The sequence below is a fragment of the Cyclopterus lumpus genome, chromosome 21 (assembly GCF_009769545.1).
Source record: "Cyclopterus lumpus isolate fCycLum1 chromosome 21, fCycLum1.pri, whole genome shotgun sequence".
NCBI lineage: Eukaryota > Metazoa > Chordata > Actinopteri > Perciformes > Cyclopteridae > Cyclopterus > Cyclopterus lumpus.
In genome coordinates, this window is record NC_046986.1 from 6,875,826 (window position 1) to 6,892,665 (window position 16,840).

Consider the following 16,840-nt stretch of genomic DNA (forward strand, 5'->3'; position numbering starts at 1 on the left):
TCCCTTCTGACCAATCAGCGTGCCAGCAAGGGGGCGGGAATCAGGTCGTTTCCGCTTTGAAGCTCATGTCTGTTTACGAATCTATTCAACAGGGTCTGCAGTCAAAAGGACTCTACCAAGTCGGTATCTAACTAATATTTATATTATATTATATATTTATGATCACTGATGTTTAGCTTAATAGGAGTGTGTTCATGTTTATAAGAAAGCGGGGTTTTAATGGTTAGCTAACGAGTCTAAGCTACTTAGCAATTAAATTAGCTAACCTAACGTTAACTTCAGTAACCTAGATAACACTACTGTAAATAACCCATTGTATTACGGTGTTCAGATGACATCACTTTCCTCTATTATATTTTATTGTTTCTCACCAAATTGTTTCCTGACTAAAACAATATAATTCCACGGTTTCAGTAAACTGGCAACATTATAATATAACTTCATTAGGTGGTATTTATGTCAGGTGACTGCAATACATCAATATTCTTGCAACAAAGAATCATTTTTGAAGACTTAATTATCTGGTTTCAATCAAGACAAATGCTTGTTAATTAATGCAAATGCTCAGTCTGACCGCGTTTGTTAATTGTTCATCTTAATTTGTTAGGCTATGCTTCCTGGTACGATCAGTTCTTACTACTAAGTGTGCTGCAAGAAAAAAATCACCTGCTCACTTTATTGGCAAGAGTCATGTCTGTATTTTTATTTCCATGAATGAAACTGGTTTACCATGTCTGTGTTTCTTAAAACATTTGAACCCATCTGGAAACATCAATAAATAACAACAACCATACCGCAGTGTTAAATTACCCTTTTCTGATCAATTGATGTAGTCCTAAGAAGGACACGTGGATGTGTTTTGAATGTGTTTTCCTTACATTTTCTTGCATCATTTATACATTGACATTTTCGAGTTCGTTCCATTCTCCTGTCATGTTGTCGTGACTCGACAAAACACTCAAAAACATCAAACTAAAACCCGACTTCTCTACAACCAGGTACCTTAAATCATGAAGCAGCTGCCTCCAGATACGGTCCGGCTGTTGTCCAGCTCCCAGGTCATCACCTCTCTGGTGAACGTCGTGAAAGAACTGATGGAAAATTCCCTGGATGCCGAGGCTTCGAGCATCGACGTTAAACTGGTACAGTCTCTGAAGGACTTTTGGAACAAGAAGAAATGTATTTTAAAAGATATGATTGATTAGTAAATGATGGATTATGAGTAGCGTTGTCTCTAGGAAGATGTGTCTCAATAGAGCCGTTGATGCAAGAGTACGTTTATGTTTTGCATCTCGGGACTTTGTAATGTTTAACTATTATTTAGCAGCGCTATTGTTGTTGTAAAATATCATTGTGTACAACAACACACTGCTATAAAGACATTAATAGAGTATAGCTATATTCTTTTCTGGAGTTTAGCGTGTGCTTTTTAATCCTTTTTAAAAATACTGATTTTGATTTCCCCTCCAGTTGCACAGGCAGTATTGTTGACAGTATTATTGCATTTTTTTTGCAGGAGAACTACGGTTTGGACCGGATAGAAGTGCGTGATAACGGCCTCGGAATCAAAGCCGACGACACTCCCGTGATGGCCGTGACGCACTTCACTTCAAAGATCTGTAGCAACGAGGACCTGGAGCGACTGGAGACGTACGGCTTCAGAGGGGAGGCGCTGGGCTCCGTCTGTTCCGTGGCCGAGGTGAGAAGTGTTTGACAATTATTACGTCACGCAAAAAAATAACAAGAACGAATTATGGGATGTCATGTATATTGAGTTGTAAGTTGTGTACATGCTAATGAGCTAATGGCAAAGTTCAGAAAAACAATTCTCACTCATACATTAATATGAATGTTTATCAGTATATATTAGGAATTAAATATACACCCTGGTTTAACGCAGCATATAAACTGGTACTGTAGGCAACCTGATGTTTTTATTGTAGTTTTTGCTTTTAGGTGTCTGTCATCACGAAGACGGAGGAGGATGACGTCAGCACCCAGTACACGCTTAACTTCAGTGGGGAGATCGTCTCCCAGAAGCCGTCTCACTTGGGTCAAGGCAAGGCACCAATAATGTAATCAATTATTTAATGAAACGGTAACGTGGAACATATGAAGTTGAGGTCACAGATAGAGACACTTTGACATTAGTCCACTAATAGCTGCATTATCTCCTGTACTACCAATGTGATTCATTTTGGGATTCTTGGATTATACTGTTTATGAATATCTTGCAAAAAACAGTAGAAAGATGTACACTTCTTTTAAAGGGATCACATAAAAATCTCACACTTTGACCCGTGTCCAGTTAGATCTGTCTCCCTGAGTCCTTTGGCCTTGTTGCACAACAAGTATATTTTATAATAAAAGCTGTTGCACACCTCTTCTTTGTGTTTTTACAGGCACAACAGTGAGCGTACTGAAGCTGTTCAAGAACATTCCAGTGAGACGTCAATACTACTCCTCCACCAAGAAGTGCAAGGAGGAACTGAAGAAAATACAGGACCTGCTGGTGGCCTACGCCATTATAAAACCGGGCTTGAGGCTCACACTAATTCACAATAGGGTCAGTAACTCCTCCCCTTTTTCTGCTTTTCAATTCGTAAAGAAAATAATCGATCCCGACAACTTTCAGTCAGCAGCATATATACGAATATATATGCATCACATATATTATTTACAAGCAACACTGGGGACGTGATTTTAAATTGTAAAGAATATTTTTTTTTAATTTTAAAGTGGTATGCAACTCAAAATGATCGAGGAGCTTAACAATAATCTATTTTGGGCTTGTACGGTTGGAGTTTGGGACATAAACCAGAAAAAAGGCAGTTGTGGTCAGCTTGGTTTCATGTAACTTATAATGTAGTTTTACGCTACAACTGCAACAACCTTGCCAAAAATTAATACCGTATGCATTACCACAGCCAAAATGATCAAAAGTGATGCGGGGGTTAATAGTTCCTGCTCAGACAGCATGTCTTCCATGCACAGCATCCACTAGATGTCCTCATTGGTCTTCAAATGAACCAACGTCACTGGCTCATAATGTATTTACAGTTTATGTATGTAAATTATTGTGAGATTGCATACTGTGTAAGATTATTGATACACATAGGAACGTAATTTAGAAGATTATTGATACACATCAAGGAAGAAAGGTACTCTTGATTCCATGAAGCTTAACATTTTGATACTACTACTATTATTATTACTACTACTACTACATATGGAGCTGCTACTAATGATAATACATTATATTCATGAGGCACTTTCTAAAAAAATGGTTGCTTCCAGCGAAATAAAGTATGAATGTTTATCTGAATGAAGTAACTGTTCACTTTACATTGAATACAAATGGTCTGTATGGAGATTAATGCCGCACAGGAGAAAATAGAGATTTAGTGCAGCTTTAAAAAGATATATCTGTAATAATCAATTTATTTAACAATGACATTGGACTGAAGGGTAGTTTTGTATTATTTGAGATTCAATCAATAAATGGAAAGAAAAACCCACCCTGTCATGCACTTTTCACTCGTGATAATATAAATTATGTGTAAAAATCCCTGAAACAGAAGATTGCAAAAGGAGCTTGTTGGGTAAATTATTCACCAAGCACCTTCTCGAATACCGTAATTGTCTCCAGCCTCCTTTTATTTTTATTTTTTGTTTTCAGAGCTAATACGAGCTATGAAATCATCCGGGGGACTACAAATATTTATTTGTCCAGTCGAAGCACTCGAGGAACACGCAAACCTTCGACTAACAGACTCACTAACCTGATAGAAAGGTTAGTGAGTTCGATGCTGGCTCTGCTTGATGAAAGTTCAGGACCATTAAAATAACTAAATATACTTGTAGCCATAAAGGAACGTTGATAAGACTTATAAGGACTCTTTTAATTACTCAAAACGTACAACCTTACAGGTTAGCACATGTATTTATTCTGGCTCCTGCCAACAGTTATTTGTGTTGCTGATTGGTCCAATCTGTTGAAACGTTTTTCTTTTTAATCGTTCAGAAAAAAACTGTGGAAAATTCCCCATCACAATTTTCCAGAGCTCAACCTGACGTCGACAAATATCCTTGTTTCGTCTGAGCCGTTATTCAAACCCCCCCCCAAAAAAAAGAAATATTGATTTAACACTTGCTGAAAGCAGTAAATCATCACATTGGGGAAGATGGAACCAGAACATTTGGCGTGTTACTTTTATAAATGACTTAAATGATTAATTGATTATCAAAATATATAAACTTTTTCAACCACTAGTATTTATTAAATACACTTTTGGGGGAAACGGTATGTTAACCTTCTAGGAAAATGACGTGCATGAAAAGGGCTTTTTTGATATGTAACCAATGTATTGATGTGGGCGAGAGTCAAATGACCAAAACAGTGCTTCATATTCCACAATGTCCAGCTTTAATTTTAATCAGTCATTAATTGTCATTAGTTAAATGCAGGTGGCATGTTTTTGGTGTCAGCAATTTAATTTTTTTAACCAGTTCTGTCCACTTTTTATGGGGTTTATGTCCACGGGGTTATAGACTTTTGGAGTGCACGATAATAAATAATTTTTTAAAAAGCCAGTTATTTTTGGGTTGCATAACTCTAGATGAATCAGCGCCGGAATGATTTCGCAATTAGACATTTCCATCCCTCGTGCCCCCTTTTTCCCACCACGGCTCAGCGTAACTGTCAGGTGCTCCGAACACAAATATGGCTGACTGTGAGCTCTGATTTTGGCTGATTATGACACCTGAACACAGCTGCGGACTTAACCCCAGATTCTGTTTCGGGCCGCAGCCAGTTTGTACACAGAAGTGTGTGTGTGTGTGTGTGTGTAGGTGTGTAGGTGGTGTGGGGTCGCAGAGGGGCCACGCGTTCATAGAAATCAGTTTTTAGAGGTGGTCGGAGGACGGTGGCGAAGACCATTTTCGTACAATCAGCACTCGGGTCGCCCCCCTATCCTTTATCTCCAACGCTGCTGTTTGGCCTGTGTCGTGTTTCACAGCTTCTCCAAGAACCCGTTTACAGGACCGATCCGTTTACACGGGCCAAATGGCGTATTTAATAGCCGAGACATGCCCCCCCCCCCTCCCCCACACTTCACCCCACCCCCAGCAAACGGACTGCAATGCTTTTAGAAATCTACACCCGGGTAATAGATTCACCGGTGGACACAAACTACTTGCCCGTCATCACGTTTGCGGTTGTCAACATATTGTGAACCGAAGATATTTTATGAGCCGACACGTCAAAATGGTATAAGCAATATGACCCTTTTTTTATTTATATAAATGTACGTTTGTCATAATCATAATCGCATTTGCAATAAGACTGTACAATAAATCCTCCTCAAATTGAACGTCAATAAACTTCGCACCGCCGTCACTTTAAAATACACTGTATACGCTTTCATTTTTATTTTAGTTGTACGTTTTAATTTCCTTTTTATTATTTAAATTCTTAAATGTAATATTTTTTTTATTTGTATTGTGTGTGTATATATTGTTAGGTTGTAGTGGATTTTATATATATTTGCACATGTAGATAAGAGAAGTTTAAAATTTTTAAATGTTTTAAATTAATACATAAAGAAAGATATGATAATTAATTTGGGATATTATGAGGAATATTCTGGAGGAATGTATTATGAAACATAAGAGAGGATCACTGTTTTATTATTCTGTTTTAATGACAAATGTAATGATTAACTGTATGATGCATGGGAATGAATGAATGTTTTATTGTTTAGACAATAGTTAAGATGGATGCCGATTGAAACCTAATGTGTTGCTTTTATTCTGAAGGCAGGATAATAGGGGGAACTTCCTGTCCTTGACCGGAAGTGTGAGCTTTGACCCCGCTAATTTATCAATTGGCTTAGCGAACAGAATGGCGGCATCCTTTGAACTGACCAATGGAACTAACCTTTAGGTGTGAATTCATTTGCATGACCATACTAATAGCCGAGCATTTGTTCTGGGGAGACATGGTTCTACTGGTCTGGAGACTCGAGACAGCCCCGGTATGTGGCTCCTTGGGAGCTGCAGTCCGTCTGTGGAGAGTTCCTCCTTTCTGGCCCCACGATCGTGAACGCTACATGAGTATTATCTTTGCCATTAAATATTGTTAAACTTTAACTCGAATCCTGAATTTCCTGCGGCCACGGGACCCGGAGCTTTGAACACGAATCTTACAATATATATATAAACATGTTTGCTGCTGCTTTAAGAAATGTCCCCCTGGGGATCAATAAAGTATAATTAATCTAATCTAAACTGAATGTTTTTGAGACAATATTGTAATTGTGATTTTTTTTTTTTCCACCCTGAGATTTACGATGACAGCGTGTCGACTCAGCTGTTTTTTACAATATGGATACAAGTATTGGTCGCATATGGTTTGAAGTTTAGATAAAAGCCATCAGATCTTCTTGATGAGAAATAATGGAACAGTCCATTTTTTTACATGGACAACAATAACCTTTCCATATCTTTTCTGTTCCCCTCCCTACATTTAGTCATAAACTGATAAGACTTGTGCTGCGTGGCTGTTTTTTTTGTTGTTGTCCATCTCTTGCTGAATCATCAGAAACAAAACGTTCCTAACCGTGTTTACTGCGGTGCGAGTGGCCTAACGGGTGTCGTGTCGTTTGCAGGTGGTGGTCTGGCAGAAGGCCACGGTGGCCGATCACAGAAGTGCCCTCCTCGCTACGCTGGGAGCCGGCGCCGTCGCCAACCTGCTGCCTTGCCACCATCACCAAGAGCAACCGGAGGTCAGTACAGGGGCAAATATGCAGAGATGAGAGAGGAGAAGGAAGAAAGCTACAGTTTTCTTTTGGGTTTTTACAACATCGCTGTATAACTTAACATCATTCACATTTTTAGAGAAGTCCGTTTGACATCATTTTAGACACGAAGGCAAAGTGCTTTACATGATCATTAACATACAAAACAAGTAAACACGTCATAAAAGAGAAAATAAATTAGAATAAACGGTGGAAATAAGGTGGATTTTAAAAGGATTTAAGAGGTGCAGAAGTATAAGAATCAAACATCTTTAGATGCTCTTTGGGAAAATCGTTTTTTAAGCTTCAATTTAAAAGAACGAAAGGTTCGGGGGAAGTTCAGTCCAGATCTGCGGCGCTCAAAAGCTTGAAAGCCGCTTCTGTTTTTGGTTCTGACCCAGGGAGGGGAGGGGAGTGAGCCGGATCTTAGAGCGCATCAACGCACTTATTCAGTGATATTGGTTGATGATAATAATCTGGGTTTATAGTTATGTAAATCTTTCCCAGGCTAGATGTTGAATACATCTGGACCAAGAACTCCCCAAGTCTACTTTTTGTGTGATTCTTTTTTTTTTTACAGAGAAATGGGAGGTTTTCAGTATTTTGGGGGGGAAACGGCCTGAAAGGAGAGTGGTATTGACTATTTCCAGGGGGTCCCGTGCCGTGCAATTTAAAAAAAACAAACACAAAAATCATTCTTTAGAAAGCTCGGTGGGAGAATGTCGAGGCTGCAGGAGGAAGAACTTAAACGTAACACAATCTCGTCCCGGGGTTATGGCCGACGGGATCAAATTGTGTCGTGCAGATGGAATTGTTTTTTAAGAGGAAGCGTGGATGACATGGACCGTTTGACCTCGTACGGAGACGCTGGCAGCTCACCTGCTTTTTAAAAGAAGACGCGAGAGTGATCGGAGAGAGAGAGAGAGAGGATAACGTCAGTAACCACAACGCTAGAAATATTGAGGCCTTTCGTGATGACTCGGTCAGGAGCGTGACCCTTTTACGTCCCGGGTTAGTCCACAGCGATCAGAAAGCTAGAGACGTATCGCCGCTGTCAACATTGATGTTAAAATCACCAAACATTACCCAACGAGTCGATGCAGATCATTGACAGTAAGTCAGTGACGTCGTGCCTGCGTCAAAGTCTAAAGCGAATGTTTAAACGAACGGCCTATCAGTTGCTAACCAGCTGAAAACTGTATTTATATTGTATTTGTTTGGTAAATCCACATCGTGTCGCTCCAAATATATAATATCCTATATTTAATGCAACAAGTGTATGTATGTATGTGTGTATATGTATATATGTGTGTGTATATATATATATATATATATATATATATATATAAATAATATGACAAGGAGTGCACTTGTTGGCCCAGAGCTGGACGCTACCACTCCCTCGTACTGTGGCTCCCATGTCCCCTTTGCCTTTCATTGCGGGGCCATTATGGCAGTTCATCTTCACAGGGCACACACACAAAAAAAAAAAAAAGGTAATTGTCCTAAAATTGCACGGGATTTTGTGTCAACATTCAAAATCGGGTATTTTGACACGCGGTTGAATCTTCTTTTTAAGTCGGTGTCTTTGACGTCGTGTGAAACAAGAAAAGAACTTGGAAACGAGTTTTGGAAATATGTTGAATTGCATTGGGAATAAATCACGGTGACCAAATGTCTCGTTTGCTTCTACTTGCTTTAGAAAAAAAAAAAACGTCTAATTGTAACTCTCAATCTTACATAAAATGCCACGTTGAGATGGATGCTTTTTGCAGAGCAAATGAGAGCATGCACATTACATGCTGGACCCGTGAGCTAATAACCTCATCACGAACACCTGGTCTGAAGCCAGCAAATGTGGTCAGCTGGTGGCCGGCCAACTATTCCCTTGCCCCCTTTTTTTTTTCTTCTCTCTCTCTCATCTTTCCTGATGAAGAGCGAGTGATTTATTTATTTTTTTTCCTTCTTTTTTTCCGTTAAGCTAAGCTAAGCTTCGCCGTGCCGATCGTAATTGAATTATTGTCGAGCGGTAACTTTCTGCTCGGTCACGGTAGGAGTCGTGTGGCTCGTACCCGCCGACCTAATCGAGTCCGACAGATGTGGAGCAGCCCTCTTCACCCCGTTTCTCTCTCCGTTTCCTCCTTTTGTTGTTGTTGTTTTGCTGCCGCACTTATGAGAACGACATTTTTCACCTTTTCTCCCCTTGCCTCGCTCCGGGGGAGGGTTGTAAGAGCTGTTCCTCCACAGAACAAAATGTGACACTTTTTTTGGGGGGCTGCAGGACTACACGCAGCTCCACCCACCCCCCCGCAGCCCTTTCGGGGGGCCAGAGGTGCCATTCGTTCTCTCATAAAGTGACCCCTAATGAGCCGAAATACAGAGAAGCATATGTGCCCCGACCTGAAACGGCAGTTAATTTATTAACTTCATTAGCGTGTGCGTTTGCTGCTAATAATGAGCCCGTGGGGGTGGGGGGTGTGGGGGGGGGGGGAGCATAGCTGCAATCTGTAGAACATTAATAGCTTTCCATAATTTCCTTACTAGCTTACGTTAATAATGGAGTTTTCAAAAAGTGTAATTGTTCGGTTTTAATGTCGAGTCATCGGTTTTGAGCCCACGAGAACCGCCTCCGGCATGATTCTGGGTGAAAGGTAACGGGTGTTCGTAGTGGAGCCTCTGCGTGTTAAGAGGAACCCACAAACTCGGGCGTCTCGATTTTGTTACCAAAATTTACTGCGGAAAAAAGAAGTTCGGTACTAAGACGTGGAAATTCAAAGGAGTTGCCCAAATGTCTCGTTTTAAGAAACGTCAAATTCAGCCCTTTTTTATTATCTTTTTATTACGACCGCTATTTGCTTTCGTGGTGACGACGTCGTCGTCGTCGTTTTGTGTATTTCATTCAGATTCTTTTAGAAGGCTTTTTTCCGAAGCCCGGAGCGGATTACTCTTCTACGAGCTCTTCCAGCGCCGACAAGACATTCATATTCGTCAACAACCGGCCCGTCCACCAAAAAGACATAATGAAGGTAGAGTCCTTCTGGATAACTCGATGCACCACAATTCATACATCGAATGCCTTAATATCTTTCACGTCACGTTTACTTTATCCCGTGCGCTCGATCATCAGTTGCTACGTCAACACTACAGCGCTCAGTATCCGGACACCCCGACCCGGAACCGCTATCCCACCGCCATGCTTAAGATCACGGTTCCACCATCCTCAGTCGACGTCAACCTGACACCTGACAAGACCCAGGTTCTTCTTCACGACAAGGTAGCTATGAAATTCAGTGTATTTGGGGGGGAATAAACACCCGAGTCTACAAATTCCGTGCATCATCAATACTTTTCTTTTACCGTCGGTGATCCGTCTGAATATTTAGGAGGCTGTGCTGACCGCATTAGATGCGTTACTGGTTTCTCTCTACGGCTATCGGCACAACGGTGACCCCCCGGCCGAGAAGCAGCTCGGCCGCGAGACGTCCCCCTCGCCCCCGACTGCCCGCCGAGCCGACGCCTCACGACCAGACGGCGAACAAAGCGGCGAGCGGGTCGGCCGGACCTCAAACGGCAGCTCTTCGTCCTCCGTAGCGGAGGACTGGATTGTCGACCAGTTCCCAGCTGGGCTTGAGACCGACGTCTCTGTCTGTGATGATGAGATGGCTCGGAGCTGCACTCGGGCAGCAGGAATGGGTTCAGCAGAGAGACTCGGGGGCGACGCCGCCGCGTCGGGGGACAACTCGAGCAAGATATCGGCTGAAGACTGGAGCCGGGGGACGGCTCTGACCGACCCCGTATCGGGAGAACCCCTGCAGCCCGTCCAGATCCACCAGCCCTCGAAGGACGTCCGCTCCGACTGTGATGAGATCAAGAGTCGGAGCGGCTCCGACAAAAAGGTGTTCAACGCCATAACGGAGAAGCGGGCCGCTCTGACGGCCTACGACCTGATCAGCAATCGCGCCATGAGGGTGCCGCTGTCGCCCGCCGCCCTGTTCGAGAAGGAGGCCCGAGTGGAGGTCCTCAGGGAGAAACCGACAGCCAGCCTGCAGGATATCAGCGACACCGTGCACGAGAGGTGGAAAAATCTGAGGGTGGAAGAACGTAGGAAGTGAGTTTCCAGACCTTCACCTTTTCCAAGTAGTTGTTTCCATTTCTTGTTACTTGCAAGACAGAGAGAGAGGGTGGGGGGGGGTCTGACCTGTCATTAGAATGCGTTCTGCCTCGTCTGGAAATTGTGTTGATGCGAGCTGTGTTTCCAATTTCCAGATTCTAGGTAGAGGACATTTACCGCAGTGCAACAGGTATCACTGAGAGGGAAATACCCTCCATTTCCAAAGCGTCTCACCATGTTTCTCACATCGCATCACATTTGTAGGCAGATTTTATTGATTACTTATTTAATATATATTATTGCAATTGTCCTGATCTCCCAAACCTACAAAAGTCCCTAAACGGAGACATCCATAGTGACTCTTCGACCCGATTTTAAGAGACAATGACTGCTATGAACTGATGCTTCCCTTTTTTACGTACAGTTTTTTTTAAATAATTTCTAAATAGAAACCACAACATAAGGTTTGCATCTACGGTTCAGGCTCCAGTCTCTCCGGCCATTTTTAAAATCTCACCTACACACAGCGGCATGAGGAGCGACACATAGTTGGCCAGTCAACAGATTTGGCTCGGAACAGATGGAGGTAATTATTTTTTGTTTTTTTCAAACCTTGCACCCTCGGAGTCAAAGGATTTACATTAATGAAGGTGAGACGGGAGTGGAGTTATTTAAAAAAAATAGATATATATAAATAGGGTGATCAGACAAATAATAAATGAAGTGGGATGAGAGGTGAATCTGGTCATCAGTAACTTCTCGAATGGTCCGGATGAAATGACACACTGATCTCTATCCACTGAGCTGCTCGCCATAGAATAACAACCCCGTTACACAGCGCTGAAGGCGCTTCAACCCCAACTATGTTAGATTACTGCATAACCATTTAAAGTAATTATAATGTGCATCAGCGGTAGCCGGGGCCTCATTTAAGGTACGGCACAGCGTATGGAGAAAAAAAAAAGACATCTGTTTAGAACCCTGCCGTCTTAAACATTAAGCACTTGGGCTCCTTCCACCGTGAAGCGGCACACCAACTTCTAGGAATTACACTGGCACAAGTTCACCAAACAGGTTCTTTGAATAACGGGGTGCTGAAAGTGTGTGAGCCCTGATGCTCGACATGTGTCACTGATTTCGGAGCCTAGGTTACACATGACTGCTGTTTTAACTGCATTTTGAATGGTTCATTTTTTATTGTGAAACATTTTTAAATGTTCCCTTCCATAAAGCGGAGGGACTGACAACAGACGGGTTAAATTATTGACGTCTCAAACCCTGATGACGTCATTTGGGTTATTTTCTCTGAATCTTTGGCGTGCTCATCGTGACGAGTAAACTGAACATCGTGTCTAAAGTGCCCTTTTTTAATTTAGCTTGGGCATTGTTTTTGCAACATAAATATATATAAATCGATGCATGCCGGAACAGATTTTAAAGGGTCGTCGCCACTGCCGAACTCTGCAGGTATGAGGAGAAGGCGAGAAGACACCTGGAGCACCACGACCAGAGGACCAAGTCGGCCTCGGCCGAAGGCCCCGGAGAGACGAGCGCGAGCACCCCGAGGGGCCACGCGCAGGGCCAGAAACGCAAGGCCCCGCTGTCCAACCAGCAGCTGCTGGACGAGCTCTTCTCCGCGCAGCCCCAAAAGAAGACGAGGAACCCCGCGCCGAAGCCCTCGCGGCTCCTCCCCTGCAGCGTCGCTGCCCTCCGGCTGCGGCTGCGGCGCCTTTCATCCCAGAGCGCCGGGGTGCCGCGGGGCCCACGTCTTGTAAACCGGCTGGCCTCTCGGAGCGCCTGGGTCATTTTATGCGGTCAGAGGCTCATGTTGTTAAACCCGTTTCGAGTGGAGGAGGCCTTGCTGTTTAAGAGACTCCTGGAGAACAATATACTTCCAGCAGTGAGTCTCCAGAACCCCATACAGTTAACAGATGGGTAACGTATCACTCGCTTCTCACCAGCAAAATGCCAACCCTGCGGGGGGAAAACTGCACTCTCATCCGATTTCTTCACATGCATATATGCTCGAGACTATTTTTAGGATAAACAAATCCTAAACCTTGGTTTCTATTAGGGCTTTTTCGAATTTCCCAAAATGTTAAACATCTCCTTGTCTCTCTTTTATAGAAGTCTGGGGGGGGCTGGATACACTGAGGCTTTGTGCAACATGGAGAAGCGAAGCCCCGAGCTGGACGGGGGGGCCCTCTTCTCCGATCCCCGGCTCGTGGCTAACGGCTTTAAAATCAAACTCACTCCAGGTATTCTGTAAATGCAAAATTCTGACTGTAACGCTTGTTGTACATGTATAATATTCATTCGCCAATCAATCAGGAAAAAGGGCCTTTCTTCTTATTATTCTATTCGTGAGTCGTGTTTTATTTTTGTTAAATAACACTCATCATTTAAAAGGTCCTAGTTCACCAGTCATTTAACATACAGTCCTGAGTAACTGGATTAAACTGGATTAAAGGCAATTATTTCTGAGTTTCTGTGTGTCAGATTACAATATTACCATCCCTTCAACATCATGAAAAACTATGATGGGTGAAATGGAGTTTTACATCACGAGGGACCAAACAACCAAAGTATGTGTTTATGTAATTAAAATATTTCAGGAAATAGTGGAAATAATAAAACGTTCTGACTACTTAATATATTATGTACGTTGACCACATGCACGTAAAAGGAGTAAAGTAAAGTTTTGTAACAAGTTATCTTTGAGCACATATTTTAACAAACTAATAAATTAGCAATATTAACCCCAAAATCAGATTACTGAAAACAACAAGTTAGTATAATAGAGCTAGTATAAGATACAATGCAAAGACCTGATCAGAAAGCATAATTATGTTTAAACTGAGCATTGTTTCTTGACTCGTGGTCCTAATATTGATAAGTAGAGTGTTCTGATGATGACAGTACACGTCAGTGTATGGTGAATATAGTGTAATAAAGGAAGTCATCGGTAAGAGAGGTCTTAGTTATGCATATATAACGTAAGAATAAACCAGAATAACTCCAATTAAACTTGTTTTTGACAGCTTCGTCATCGTTATTGTGACATTATTCCTCTGATCGCTCGCATAGGGGTGTACAGTGTCCTGTGTTGTTGTTGCTGGAATGGTTCACCTCACTCGACATTGGCTCTGTGCCCGCCTGAGTGGCCTCACAGTGGGTCTGTGCCCCAGTGTGCATGTGTTGAGAACGGCTGCCCTTTAAGAAATTCAAGGAATTTTCATTTGGCACTGCCAGCCTCGGTGTGGAGGGGGTGGGGGGGTGCAAGGTAGCGCCACACATAAGGTGGTTTCATTGCGCAATCGCTCCTGCATGTCCTACCCTTCAGCTGGGATTATCTAAAATGTGTCATTTTCATTTATTTTGTTCTACTTTTATGACAATAAAGTTGATACAGTTTAAGTTGCTCTCCAGCGAATGTACGCTGTACTATGCGGTGTTGCACAGACATATTTAATATTAAGATATTATACCTGCCTCTGTTTGTCCAGGTTTGTTTTTTTGGAAGTTCATTCTGCATCCAAATTCAATTGTCAGAAATATAAATTGATTTGCAGTATTTCCTCGTGAAATGAGAAGCTATCATTCTTCCACCCTACAAGACAACTTACTTCCAGTCTGCTGGGGCTTCTTTTAGTCATTTAACACTCCATTTGGCTCTCCGCTTGTTTGACTTGGGTCATCGCTCCAGCCGTAAACCACAATATTTATTTATTATTCTTTCCTGGAGATAGTAGTAGCGTCTGGAGTATATTAATCCTTGTTTTCTGCTTGCTTTGGCAAGGCCTCACGTCAGCCGAGAGACATCTGGAAGTCACGGCGATGGCAGACTGCGTGCCTTTCCTCGGTGTGGAGGACCTCAGGGAGATCCTGACAGCAGTTCTTCACAGGAAGGCCCGGACCGTGCAGGAGTGCCGGCCACTTAAAGTCACAAACTACCTGCAAGTGAGAGACGCTGTGAATTAAGATTAGCAATGGATAAACTGTTTGCGCTGAGATATATTTATATATATTTTTTTATATATATATACTTTTTTTTTAAATTATATATATATATTATATATATATATATATATATATTATTTTATATATATATATATATATATATATATATATATATATATATATATATATATATATATAATATTGTATCTTTTACCTCACAGGGGGAAGCAGTACGACTTGCCCGTCAGTTACCTACAAATCCATCCAGGGAAGATGTGGAGGAAACCCTTCTACGGATGGATCAGCAGCTCGCTGAGAGCAACCAAACCTGCATCCACGGACGACCTTTTCTCCAACACCTGTCTGACGTCCCTTCTACGGACCAGGAAGCTAAAGCTCTGCTGAGGCCGTTAGAGCTGTGAGAAGAAGAAGAAGAAGAAGACTCAAATCAAAAACATACCCGCAGTCACAGATGATTATTCTCAACGTTAGCTAACTGAGTTGTTTTCATTCTGCTGAAATGATGTCAAACACAAAAATAAAAGTATTTTTCATGCATCAAGCTGTAATCATGTTGTAATACTGTTAAAAAGATTCACTTAATACGCTGTCAAGTGGCCAATAGTTGAGGACTAGACTTGAGTGTATTACTCACGATACAAATGTGTTAATAATACATTGTCAAGGAAGTGGAAAAGCTCGCCTTAGGATTTGCAGGTGTAGAAAAAAAAAGACAATGCATCGGTCGTACGTGATAGTGCAACTACGGAAAATCTATTTAGCTTTGTCAGCAGATTCCTGGCGAAAACAAAGAACTCGTATTTCAACCCGAGTACAGTCGCTTAATAACAATGTTCGTATGCAGATTCGCTCTTTGGCCACCGTTTTGAGTTTTATGTTTTTGCAATTTTTTCCGTGGATTAATAAACAGCATTCTGCAACGCGCGGAAGGATATCTGACTCTCTAACTTGACTCTTGATATCTGACTCTCTTAACTCGACCGGAGCATCTCACTACCCCCCCCCGACCCCCCCAAGCCTCATTGTGGCACCATTGGAATGAGTATTGGCAAGCTCCAAGACCGGCATGCACACTGCCAGCTACTACCCATAATTCTTTAGCCTCAATTAGTGCCAGCTGCTCGCCCTTTAGCATTGACAGATAGTTGTATATTATCCTTGGCTACATTAAATGCTTCAGAGATTTGCAGTGTAATTTTAGCAAATCCTTGACACTGCGCTAACTTGTGGTGTTGCCACTTCCTAAAGACATTAGTCTAGCACGTCATAATTCTGGTGTTCAGCGTTGCTCAAGGTTTCCTGTGGACAAACATTGAATTAGGCTGGAAGAAAAGGACTCAAAGCATTTCTATTTAATTTCAATTTTTGTATTCATATAATTTCTTAATTATTGTCAAGGGGCCTTACGCAACGGGAAGTGGTGGTACCCGAGCGAAGGGATTTCATTGGAAGGTTGAAAAGTTTGTTTTTGTCGTTACAGAAACGTTGACTGTGATTTGACAACACCTGGATAACAGGTACGCGTAAAGCCACGTGAGGTTTTCACTCATCGCCTTTTCATATGCACACCAAATCCCACCGCAGGGAAGAGTGCAATCCGACCGCTCGTCTTATGATAATATTATAGTTAGGACCCGTGAAAGGTCAAACCTCAGCACACGTCTTGTTTTACGTGGCCTCTGCTGAGAGAACCCACAGATGGCGTCAGCATTGCTGCAGGCCAACACTCTGCAAAGTGCCTCCGGGAAGGGGATAAATGCCAGTGAGGACCCCCTCGCCCTACTTTTCACCCTTCTCCTCCCTGTTTTTTATTTTTTTTTGTTGCCCTCTCACTCCTGCACGGACTCGTGTTTTAAAACCTCTCACTCCAGAAATGCGCGCGGCAGCAGAATCTACTCAGTACGCGCCGCCTTTCGGCACTCGAGGGTCATTTCAGAGTAATTGGCGAAGG

General features: G+C 42.3%; 1 protein-coding gene across 3 annotated transcripts; it reads left to right on the forward strand.

Annotated features, from left to right (window-relative positions):
- The first annotated feature begins 23 nt into the window (after nt 1–23).
- pms1 (PMS1 homolog 1, mismatch repair system component) lies at nt 24–15,430 on the forward strand. 3 transcript variants are annotated; one of them, XM_034561637.1, is made up of 13 exons: nt 24–119; nt 999–1,142; nt 1,517–1,699; nt 1,957–2,059; nt 2,403–2,566; nt 6,669–6,785; nt 9,701–9,823; nt 9,925–10,071; nt 10,181–10,905; nt 12,376–12,843; nt 13,036–13,166; nt 14,708–14,868; nt 15,090–15,430. In XM_034561637.1, the coding sequence occupies exons 2-13, from the start codon at nt 1,011–1,013 to the stop codon at nt 15,288–15,290; spliced, it is 2,655 nt and encodes an 884-aa protein (XP_034417528.1). In that variant the 5' UTR covers nt 24–119; nt 999–1,010; the 3' UTR covers nt 15,291–15,430. The 3 variants fall into 3 exon arrangements, with proteins under 3 accessions (XP_034417528.1, XP_034417530.1, XP_034417529.1); XM_034561638.1 differs by having other exon boundaries at nt 44–123; XM_034561639.1 differs by lacking the exons at nt 14,708–14,868; nt 15,090–15,430 and having other exon boundaries at nt 12,376–12,808; nt 13,036–13,161.
- Nucleotides 15,431–16,840: the final 1,410 nt, after the last annotated feature.